Source organism: Heterodontus francisci, chromosome 3 (assembly GCF_036365525.1).
Source record: "Heterodontus francisci isolate sHetFra1 chromosome 3, sHetFra1.hap1, whole genome shotgun sequence".
NCBI lineage: Eukaryota > Metazoa > Chordata > Chondrichthyes > Heterodontiformes > Heterodontidae > Heterodontus > Heterodontus francisci.
In genome coordinates, this window is record NC_090373.1 from 169,271,946 (window position 1) to 169,284,573 (window position 12,628).

General features: G+C 43.5%; 1 protein-coding gene across 1 annotated transcript in view; it reads right to left on the bottom strand.

Moving 5' to 3' along the window:
- Positions 1-690: 690 nt before the first annotated feature.
- LOC137353302 (myelin and lymphocyte protein-like) overlaps positions 691-12,628 on the bottom strand; it is a 50,195-nt gene continuing 38,257 nt past the window's right edge. The window contains exons 3-4 of the mRNA XM_068019434.1: positions 11,347-11,472; positions 691-1,696 (exon numbers count right to left, since the gene is read on the bottom strand). Of these exons, the coding sequence (XP_067875535.1) occupies positions 1,619-1,696; positions 11,347-11,472 (204 nt within the window). The 3' untranslated portion in view covers positions 691-1,618. The remainder of the gene's footprint in view (positions 1,697-11,346; positions 11,473-12,628) is intronic.

Sequence of the window (12,628 nt, forward strand, 5' to 3'; positions counted from 1 at the left end):
GGTCAAATGCTGCCTTGATGTCAAGGGCAGTCATTCTCACCTCATCTCTTGAGTTCAGCACTTTTGTCCATGTTTGAACCAAGGCTGTAATGAGGTAAGGAGCTGAATGGCCCTGGCAGAACCAAGAATGAGTATCACTGAGCAGGTTATTGCTAAGCAAGTACCGCTTGATAGCACTATCGACGACACCTTCCATCAGTTTACTGATGATCAAGAGTAGACTGATGGGTCGGTAATTGGCCGGGTTGCACATGTCTGCTTTTTGTGCACTGGACATCCCTGGGCAATTTTCCACATTTCTGGGTAGATGCCAGTGTTGTAACTGTACTGGAACAGCTTGGCTAGGTTGTAAACACTTTGGGATATCCTGAAGCCGTGAAAGCTGCTTTACAACTGCAGGTTTTTACTTTCCTGCACTGGTTTTTCACTATTTTGTAATTTTCATTCATGAGTTATATTTTTACGAATGCAAGAAAACTCATGGTGGGAAGCACAGTTAACAGCAATGTGTTTGGCAGCACATTTTTATACATTTTATTATTTTCCTATTAAACAAGCAATAGAAGCCATTAATAAAATTGCTTTATGCATATATCAGCAAGTCTTTAAAGTAAGAATATTCGATACAAGTCAATTAACTTGCAAACAAGTTGCAAAAGCACAAATCTGTAACAATATATGTGGACAAAAAGATAGGTTGTGAATCAATTAAACAAAATGAAAATTTATCCATTATCAGATTGTAAAAAATCAAAACTAGTATAATAGAGTTATTATAAATGCAAGGATAAGGGTTCAAAATAGACTCTCCTGGATGAACCGTATCGGAGAAATTCAGATGGGGAGGATTGCACAGTCTTCATGCAGCATCATTGATTTTCTATCCATTTAAATTAATAAGCAGAAGATCAGACAAGTTCCTTTCTGGACTTGTGATTTTATCTACTCTATTTTCCTCCACCCAGGCCTAAACACTGTGAGAGGAAAATCCACCCTGAGGTCTCTTGATTAGCCCACCCTCTAGTCTCTGAAGCTAAAATATTAACTATTCATCCGGAATCCTCAACCTGAGAGAAACTCATCCACACAAAAGCCTTTACACTGGATTGCAAACAGCTTAACAACTGATTGCAGAGTCTCTTGACTTTTCAACCGCTTCGGTAAGAAGAGTGGTATAAACAAGATACAAGCTATCCAAGGGATATGATACATAGGAACAGGAGTAGGTTATTCAGCCCCTCCACCACTCAGTTAGATTATGGATGATTTGTATCTGTGTCTTAACTCCATCAACCTGACTTGGTTGCGTAACCCTTAATACCCTTGCCCAGCAAAAAAAATCTAACAAGCAGAGTTTTGAAATTTTGAAATTAACTTTGCTCGCATTCCAGATTTCCAATACTCTACGGAACTTCTAGTATTTCCAACCTTTAAATATTAAATATATTTTGTATCCCATTAGTTCCATGTATAAATTCCTGGTTATATGTAAATGCTGTAATTAGAGTTGCAAACAAGAATGATGTAAAACAATATTAAGGAGAGAGCAATCAGCAAGTTTGGGAAAGGGTCAAAAATCTTCTGGTCAGACGATGTCATTTGTTGTTTGTCTTGAAGCTCATGAGGAGGTTTTCCATCTCAGTATCGACAATATCCCGTGTATCGTGTAAAGTAAGGTGGCCAAGAATGCAAACACCTGAAACAGCAAGAAACAAGAATGTTTGAGGAAGATATTACCTTAATAAGAAGCCTGTGCTCAGAGCAGGACATGTTAGCATAGTGGTCATGTTGCTGGGCTGGTAATTCAAGGGCCTGGACTAATGATCAGTGGGGTATGAGTTCAAATTCCACTATGCTATCTGGGGAGTTTAAATTTTGTTTATTAAATTAATCTGCAATTTTTAAAAAAGCTAATATTGATAATGGTGACCATTAACTACCTGATAGTCATTAAAAACCCATTTGACTCATTGATGTCCTTTAGGGATGGAAATTTCCTGTCTTTACCTGAGCTGGCCAATACGTAAATCCAGATCCACAGCAAGGTGGTTGACTCTTAACTGCCCTCTGAAGCGGCCTAGCAAGCTACTCAGTTATATCAAACCACTACAGAAAAGTCAAAAAAGAATAAAACAGAATGGATCACGCAGCACCGACCTAGACACCAGAAACGGCAAAGGTCTGGTCAATCCTGCAAAGTCCTCATCACTAACATCTGGGGACATAAGCCAAAATTGTGAGAGCTGTAATGCTGACGACTTGTGCTGCAGAACTAGCTGCACCTCTAGCCAAGCTATTCCAGTACTGCTACAACACTGGTATCTACCCAAAAGAAGGGAACATTTTCCTGCTATGTCCTGTCCAGAAAAAGCAGAACAAATCCAATCCAGTCAATTACCACACATCAGGCTACTCTCAATCAGTGAAGTGATGGAAGGTGCCGTTGACAGGGCTATCAAGCAGCACTTACTCACCGCTGCTCAGAATGGGCTCTGCCAGGATCATTCAGCTCCAGATCTTGTTATAGCCTTGGTCCAAACATGGACAAAAGAGCTTAATGCTCAGTCCCAGGAGTTCTGCAAGGTAGCATTCCAGGCAGAAGCCATCATCAGCTGCTTCATCAATGGCCTTCCTTCCATCATAAGGTCAGAAGTGGGGATGTTCACTGATGATCACACAGTGTTCAGTTCCATTAGCAAATCCTCAGATAATGAAGCATTGCCTGCCTGCAGCAAGACCTGGACAACATTCAGGTTTGGGCTGAAAAGTGGCAAGTAACATTTGCACCACACAAGTGCCAATCTCCATCTCCAACAAGAGATAATCCAACCACCTTCTGTTCATATTCAACGGCATTACCATCGCCAAATCCCCACCATCAATATAAACTGAACTGGACCAATCACATAAATACTGTGGCTACGAGAACAGGTCAGAAGCTAGGAATCTTGTGGTGGGTAACGCATTTCCTGACTCCCCAAAGCCTGTCCACCATCTACAAGGCACAAGTCAGGAGTGTGATGGAATATTCTCTACTTGCCTGGATGGGTGCAGCTCCAACAACACTCAAGAAGCTCATCCAGGACAAAGCAGCCTGCTTGATTGGCACCCCCTCCACAAACATTCATTCCCTCCACCACCAACGCACAGTGACAGCAGTGTGTACCATCTACAAGATGTACTGCAGCAATGCACCGAGGCTCCTTCGACAGCACCTTCCAAACCCACAACCTCTCCCAACAAGAAGGACAAGGGCAGCAAATGCATGGGAGCACCACCACCTGCAAGTTCCCCTCCAGGTCACACCCCATCCTGACTTGGAACTATATCGCCGTTCCTTCACTGTTGCGGAGTCAAAATCCTGGAACTCCCTTCCTAACAGCACTGTGGGTGTACCTACCTCACATGGACTGCAGCGATTCAAGTAGGCAGCTCACCAGCACCTTCTCAAGGGCAATTAGGGATGGGCAAAAAATGCTGGCCTGGCCAGCGATGCCCACATCCCATGAATGAATTAAAAAAAACCTCCGTACTTCCTAGGGTCCTGCCATCCATTGTATATTCCCTTGCCTTGTTAGTCCTCCCAAAATGCATCATCTCACACTTCTCGGGATTAAATTCCATTTGCCACTGCTCTGCCCATCTTACCAGCCCATCTATATCATTCTGTAATCTAAGGCTTTCCTCCTCACTATTTACAACACCACCAATCTTCATGTCATCTGCAAACTTACTGATCATACCTCCTATATTCACGTATAATTCATTAATGTACACTACAAACAACAAGGGTCCCAGCACCGATCCCGGTGGTATACCACTGGTCACAGGCTTCCAGTGGAAAAACCAACCCTCGACCATCACCCTGTGCCTCCTGCCACTAAGCCAATTTTGGATATATTTGCCAAATTGCCCTGGATCCCCTGGGTTCTTATCTTCTTAACCAATCTCCCATGTGGGACCTTATCAAAAGCCTTACTGATGTTCATGTAGACTACATCAACTGGCTAACAGTCATCTACACATCTAGTCACCTCCTCGAAAAATTCAATCAAGTTTGTTAGAAATGATCTCCCCCTGACAAAGCCATGCTGACTATTCTTGATTAATCCCTGCCTCTCCAAGTGGAGATTATTCCTGTCCCTTAGAATTTTTTCCAATAGTTTCCCTACCACTGATGTTAGACTCACCGGCCTGTAATTACCTGGTTTATCCCTACTACCCTTCTTAAATAATGGTACCACATTCACTGTCCTCCAGTCCTCTGGTACCTCTCCTGTGGCCAGAGAGGATTTGAAAATTTGTGTCAGAGCCCCTGCTATCTCCTCCCTTGCCTCATATAGCAGCCTGGGATACATCTCATCTGGGCCTGGGGATTTATCCACTTTTAAGCCCACTAAAGCAGCTAATACGTCCTCCCTTTCAATGCTAACTTGTTCAAGTATATCACAACCCCCCTCCCTGATCTCTACACCTACATTGTCCTTTTCCATAGTGAACACAGATGGAAAGTAATCATTTAAAACCTCAGCTACGTCCTCCGGCTCCACACACAGATTGCCACTTTGGTCCCTAATGGGCCCGACTCCTTCCCTGGTTATCCTCTTGCCCTTAATATACTTATAAAATGCCTTGGGAATTTCCTTTATCTTGCCCGCCAGTGTTTTTACATGTCCCCCCTTCTCTCTCCTAATTACTTTTTTTTTTAAGTACCCCCCTACACTTTCTATACTCCTCTAGTGCCTCCACTGTTTTCAGCGCTCCGAATCTGCCATAAACCTCCTTTTTTCTCCTTATCCAATCCTCTATATCCTTTGACATCAAGGGTTCCCAGGACTTGTTGGTCCAACCCTTCACCTTTACGAGAACATGTTGGCCCTGAACTCTCACTATTTCCTTTTTGAATGACTCCCACTGGTCTGATGTAGACTTTCCTACAAGTAGCTGCTCCCAGTCCACTTTGGCGAGATTCTGTTTTATCATAATGAAATCAGCCTTCCCCCAATTCAATACCTTTATTTCTGGTCCCTCTTTGTCCTTTTCCATAACTACCTTGAATCTTACAGAGTTATGGTCACTATCCCCGAAATGCGCCCCGACTGACACTTCTACCACTTGTCTGGCTTCATTCCCTAGGATAAGGTCCAGTACCGCCCCTTCTCTTGTAGGACTTTCAACGTGCTGACTCAAAAAGCTCTCTTGTATGCACTTTAAGAATTCCGCCCCCTTTAAGCCTTTGCACTAAGTCTACCCCAATTGATATTGGGGAGGTTGACATCCCCTACTACTATTACCCTATTATTTTTACATCTCTCTGAGATTTGCCCACATATCTGCTCCTCTATCTCTTGCTGACTGTCTGGAGGCCTGTAGTACACTCCCAGCCAAGTGATTGGCCCCTTTTTGTTTTAAAATTCTACCCATATGGCCTCATTTGAGGAACCTTCTAAGATATCATCCCTCCTTAGTGCAGTAATTGACTCCTTGATCAACAGTGCAATGCCACCTCCTCTGTTACACCCTCCCCCGTCACGCCTGAAGATTCTATACCCTGTAATATTGAGCTGCCAGTCCTGCCCTTCCCTCAACCATGTCTCTGTGATAGCAATAACATCATGTATCCATGTGTTAATCAATTAACCTGGCTTACTAGTAAGACTCCTTGTATTAAAATAGATGTAATCCAGCCTTGCATTGGTCACTTGTGCCTTAACAGGTCTATACTTGCTCTGCCTACCAGGCTGACTCAGTTTCTCTTCTATATTTGACTGTACATCACCCCCTACTGTACCTGCACTCTATCCCATCCCCCTGCCAAATTAATTTAAACACCTCCCCAACAGCTCTAGCAAACCTCCCAGCAAGGATGTTGGTCCCGTTCCGGTTCAGGTGCAACCCGATATCAACAAGTTAACTATTTTTAAAAACTAAAATCTTAAGCACTACTATGATAAGCCAATATCTAAAGACCTTATAACTTCTTATTTAAAAAAAACTAACTCCCGCATTCGCATACATATACTCGGTTTAAAATTAGTTAACCGAAAAAATAAAGTCTTTGCAGATTACGCTCCCAAAGAATGGTCTTCTAATACAACACAGTCAAAGTTCACTTGCAGTCTTCCAAGGTCCGCTGAGAAAAGGGTCCTTCCAGAGATAGGGGTTCAACAGTTCACTTCGGCAGTTGTAGTATTAAATTCTTCTTTTTTCCCCATCAATGGACACAGCAAATCAATAGTTTGTTGTGAAAGAAAAAAGCCTTTTTTCTTATTTCTTTATGGAATTAATTTGGCAGCAGTGTGTACCATATACAAGATACACTGCAGCAAATCACCAGGGCTTCTTCGACATCGCCACCCGGGCCCGCGGCCTCGGCCACCTAGAGGGACGGGGGCGGTGGTTGCGTGGGAACGCCACCACCTGCAAGTTCCCCTCCAAGTCACGCACCATCCTGACTTGGAACTATGTCGCCGTTGCTTCACTGTCGCTGGGTCAAATCTTGGAAATCCTTTTCTAATAGCATTGTGGTTGTACCTACACCCTAAGGACTGCGGCGGTTCGGGAAGGCGGCAGACCGCCACCTCTCAGGGGCAATTGGGTATGGGCAATAGATGTTGGCCGAGCCAGCGACGCCCACATCCCACAAACTAATTTTTAAAAATCTGGGCATGTCCAGGCCAACTGTTGGTATGCCGAAAAAAAAGCAGGAGGCGCTGCAGTAAATCCTGTGTCTGTGGCTTTGAAAGTGGTAAGCCTGTGTTCTATTATGACTTGAGCAGAGCACGTATCAGAATTTTTGCAGAAAGGAAGAATGACTCCTTTTGTGCCCTAGGCACTAGACACAGAGATAATCATCATCAGTGATACTGGTTGTTTTCAAACCCTACCGGGAAGCAGAACAAATACCCTGGTATTGGTAAAAGGGTTTACTAGCAAATGCTTGAAGGTTCCCTTAGTTAAAATTTACCTACAGACTAAGTTGGTCACCAGGGTAATGACAGTTGGAATCATTGCAAGCTTATTCATGCAGGGGATAGACTTATTCCTTGTTACTGACTTGGCAGGAAGTTCAATATTGTTACTGTAGGGTCCAGAACAGTACAAGGAGACTGGAGAAACTGAGGGGAGCAAACAGAGCTCTGTACAGCTGCAGAGGGCTGGGGAAGTCCCAAAAATCCCACAGGAGCTGATAGAGCCAGAAGAATTTAAAAGGGCCCAGATAGAGCCACAAGGTATTAAAAAAAAGTCTTCAGGGACAGATGGGACCTGTACAAGAAGGACGGGTTGCATCTAAACTGGAGGGGCACAAATATCCTGGCTGCAAGATTTGCTAGCATCACTCGGGAGGGTTTAAACTAGTGTGGCAGGGGGGTGGGAACCAGAGCAGTAGGACAGCAAGTGAAATAAATGAGGGGGAACTAGTAAATAAGGCCAGTAGGACTAAGAGGAAGAGCAGGCAGGGAGACGTTGCTGAGCACAGCGGGCCTGGTGGTCTGAAGTGCATTTGTTTCAATGCGAGAAGTATAACAGGTAAGGCAGATGAACATAGAGCTTGGATTAGTACTTGGAAATATGATGTTGTCGCTATTACAGAGACTTGGTTGAGGGAAGCACAGGATTGGCAGCTAAATGTTCCAGGATTTAGAAGCTTCAGGTGGGATAGAGGGGGATGTAAAAGGGGTGGGGGGGTTGCATTACTGGTTAAGGAGAATATCACAGCTGTCCTGCGGGAGGACACCTCAGAAGGGTCATGCAGCGAGGCAATATGGGTGGAGCTCAGGAATAGGAAGGGTGCAGTCACGATGTTGGGGGGGTTTACTACAGGCCTCCCAACAGCCAGCGGGAGGTAGAGGAGCAGATATGTAGACAGATTTTGGAAAGATGTAAAGGTAACAGGGTTGTGGTGGTGGGTGATTTTAACTTCCTCTATATTGACTGGGACTCACTTAGTGTTAGGGGCTTAGATGGGGCAGAATTTGTAAGGAATATCCAGGAGATTTCTTGAAACAGTATGTAGATAGTCCAACTAGGGATGGGGCCATTCTGGACCTGGTATTGGGGAATGAGCCCGGCCAGGTGGTCGAAGTTTCAGTGGGGGAGCATTTTGGGAACAGTGACCATAATTCCATAAGTTTTAAGGTACTTGTGGATAAGGATAAGAGTAGTCCTCGGGTGAAGGTGCTAAATTGGGGGAAGGCTAATTATAACAATATTAGGCAGGAACTGAAGAATTTAGATTGGGGGCGGCTGTTTGAGGGTAAATCAACATCTGACATGTGGGAGTCTTTCAAATGTCAGTTGATTAGAATCCAGGACCAGCATGCTGCTGTGAGGAAGAAGGATAAGTTTGGCAAGTTTCGGGAAACTTGGATAACGCGGGATATTGTGAGCCTAGTCAAAAAGAAAAAGGAAACATTTGTACGGGCTGGAAGGTTAGGAACAGACAAAGCCCTTGAGGAATATAAAGACAGTAGGAAGGAACTTAAGCAAGGAGTCAGGAGGGCTAAAAGGGGTCATGAAAAGTCATTGGCAAACAGGATTAAGGAAAATCTCAAGGCTTTTTATACGTATATAAAAAGCAAGAGGGTAACCAGGGAAAGAGTTGGCCTACTCAAGGACAGAGATGGGAATCTATGTGTGGAGCCAGAGGAAATGGGCGAGGTGCTAAATGAGTACTTTGCATCAGTATTCACCAAAGAGAAGGACTTGGTGGATGGGAAGGGAGTGCAGATAGTCTCAGTCATCTCATTATCAAAAAGGAGGAGGTGTTGGGTGTCTTGCAAAGCATTAAGGTAGATAGGTCCCCAGGGCCAATGTTGTTACTTTGTTTAAGAAGGGTAGCAAGGATAATCCAGGAAATTATAGGCCGGTGAGCCTTACGTCAGTGGTAGGGAAACTATTAGAGAGGATTCTTCGGGACAGGATTTACTCCCATTTGGAAACAAACGAACTTATTAGCAAGAGACAGCATGGTTTTGTGAAGGGGAGGTCGTATCTTAATAATTTGATTGAGTTTTTTGAGGAAGTGATGAAGATGATTGATGAAGGAAGGGCAGTGGATATTATCTATATTGACTTCAGTAAAGCCTTTGACAAGGTCCCTCATGGCAGACTGATCCAAAAGGTGAAGTCTCACGGGATCAGAGGTGAGCTGGCAAGATGGATACAGAACTGGCTCGGTCATAGAAGACAGAGGGTAGCAATGGAAGGGTGTTTTTCTGAATGGAGGGATGTGACTAGTGGTGTTCCGTAGGGATCAGTGCTGGGACCTTTGCTGTTTGTAGTATATATAAATGATTTGGAGGAAAATGTAGCTGGTCTGATTAGTAAGTTTGCGGACGACACAAAGGTTGGTGGAGTTGCGGATAATGATGAGGATTGTCAGAGGATACAGCAGGATATAGATCAGTTGGAGACTTGGGCGGAGACATGGCAGATGGAGTTTAATCCGGACAAATGTGAGGTAATGCATTTTGGAAGGTCTAATGCTGGTGGGAAGCATACAGTAAATGGCAGAACCTTTAGGAGTATTGACAGACAGAGAGATCTGGACGTACAGGTCCACAGATCACTGAAAGTGGCAACGCAGGTGGATAAGGTAGTCAAGAAGGGATATGGCATGCTTGCCTTCATCGGTCGGGGCATAGAGTATAAAAATTGGCAAGTCATGTTGCAGCTGTACAGAACCTTAGTTAGGCCACACTTAGAATATTGCGTGCAATTCTGGTCGCCACACTACCAGAAGGATGTGGAGGCTTTGGAGAGGGTTCAGAAGAGGTTTACCAGGATGTTGCCTGGTCTGGAGGGCATTAGCTATGAGGAGAGGTTGGAAAAACTCAGATTGTTTTCACTGGAACGACGGAGGTGGAGGGGCGACATGATAGAAGTTTACAAAGTTATGAGCGGCATGGACAGAGTGGATAGTCAGAAGCTTTTTCCCAGGGTGGAAGAGTCAGTTACTAGGGGACATAGGTTTAAGGTGCGAGGGGCAAAGTTTAGAGGGGATGTGCGAGGCAAGTTCTTTACACAGAGGGTGGTGGGTGCCTGGAACTTGCTGCCGGGGGAGGTGGTGGAAGCATATACGATAGCGACGTTTAAGAGACATCTTGACAAATACATGAATAGGAAGGGAATAGAGGGATATGGACCCTGGAAGTGCAGAAGGTTTTAGTTTAGGCAGGCTTGGAGGGCCGAAGGGCCTGTTCCTGTGCTGTACTGTTCTTTGTTCTTTGAAACTTTTTGAATTTTGAGAGAGAAACTACACAGAGTTTAAACTTAGAGAGCACTCCTTCTTCTTTCACATGCTGGAACAGTCTCTCAACCGAGCAAACCAGTTTTTTGCCAGCCAGTTTTCAAAAGTCAAAACTGATACATTGAATCTCTGTTCTCTCTCTGTATGGTTGTTGCCTGGCAACCAGAATGCACTTTGGCTCACAGTCTTCGAAGCTTGCTGCCTGAAAGATGTACTGATCTTTTACAGTCTTAAAGGCGCACCATCATATTTCCCGAGGAGAGAGGAGAAAAAACACAGGACTGTGACAACAAAAACACTGAAAATAGTTCAGTCCATTGCTGCCCAATGTAGCACCGAGGTGCACATATTACAGAATAATGGGCTTGTTCCCTGGTCTGTACTAAGTTTGCTGATTCAGCTGTGGCAGCAATTGAGATGCTACACTTGGCCTCAACGCCAGTGGTCTAGGAAAAACTGGGAGAAAAACATATTAGCCAGTTTCCTGGACGTAATCCTAACCCAGAGACTACAACAGGGTAAGTGGAGGCTGTTCGCCCAGGTTCACACATGAAGAACAGCAGCACCCACCATTGGAACTGTACCCCAGGGAGGGTCAGTGCTTTCAGGAGAGATGGGGAGAAAATTAGAAAAAACAATATACACTCTGTGTGAAAATAAAAAAAATTAGTTCAGTCACTTAACCGTCATCATTTATCATTTGTAATTCTGGTGCCTTTCAGATCTTTAGCCTAGAAACTATGATGAGGAGACAAACATTCAAATAACATTCCTGTATCCTTTATTTACTGAAAGTGTAACCCTAATTGAAATAAACTATCAAATATAAATATTAAAAATGGTGGAGAGAGGAATGGGATATGAATAGGTTCAATGTGCATCTTTTAATATCACAAACAGGCTTAGTCACTTCAATTTAACTTGTAAGAAAATGCAAGTTGTTGATTATTGTTCTGCTCTTTAATATCACGGATCCTTTCCTCAAAACGATTGGGCTTATTTTCTCTGCTTGTTAAGCGTTGCACCGATCAATTAGACAGGATAAATTCCTGACAAGTGGGAGAGAGTATTTCAACAAATTCATGGTGACTTACTGTAGCAGCAATGTTGATTTTGTAATTTTTTTGATCCAATTTTACGAAAATTAACCTTGTGTCACTAGCCTCCAGAACTGCAACACTTAAATAAAACACGGCTGCAATGAAGTGGTAGAAGATATCCTGGAAGAGGAAAGGAAGCACAAATGAGAAAACAATTCGCACCATCATTTTACAATCAACTCACTCAAAGGTTCAAAATCAAAACAGAAAGTGCTGGAAAAACTCAGCAGGTCTGGCAGCATCTGTGGAGAGAGAAACAGAGTTAACGTTTCAGGTCAGTGACCTTTCATCAGAAAGGTTCAGTTGGTAAATGCACTGCCCATTGAGAAAAAACCCAAAGAGGTTCCAATAGGGACACTGCGATAGTTGACTTGAGCTAGACACATGAATGTTAGTTATGGTTCAAATCCGGTAGCTCCGCAACTACAAAATGCATATTTGACCCTAATTGAACCCCAGTTCCATACAGGAATACTGGCAACTTGGCTGAGGTAAAGGCAGCAGGTACACTGAACTGTACCCCACCAAGAGTCAGCACCTCCAGGAGAGGAGGGGAGAAAAGTAAAGGGTCCAAAATAATATTACCAGCATGAAGCCATTTACAGATTTAACAATGGGGACAAGTAGTCTGTTGGAGCATTGTTTACATTCTACAGTTGACCCCAGGCACACTATTAAGATTTCATAATTTTAATTTTGTGCATTCATTTTTTTTCAATACTTCTCTTTTCCTCCTACTTTCACTTTAAGGAGTTTGCGCATGTGTATATAAAAATAACTATGCAAAATCTGAGCAGTTCTCTAGGGTAAAGCTGAATGGAGGCTGTGACATTCTATGTAAGCCCTTCTTGTCACGATCAATCATAGAATTTTACAGCACAAAAGAGGCCATTTGGACCATTGTGTTTGTAAGTCTCTCTGATGGTTCAATAAATATCCAGTCAGTCCCATTTTCCCAATCCTTCCTCTTATAATTAATTATCTTTTCTGGATATTTATCCACTTCCCTTAAAAGCTATTTTGGTTCCCGTTTAGGAGCATAGAAATATAGGAACAGAAGGAGGCCATTCAGTCCCTTGAGCCTGTTCCAGCATTCAATGAGATCATGGCTGATCTGCAAACCAACTCCCATCTTTGCCCCATATTCCTTAATACCTTTGCTAAACAAGAATCTATCATTACAAAAGCAAACTACTGCAAATGCTGGAACTCTGAAGTAAAGACAGAAAAATGCAGGAAATATTAAGCAGGTCCAGCAGAGAGAGAAAAAAAGTTA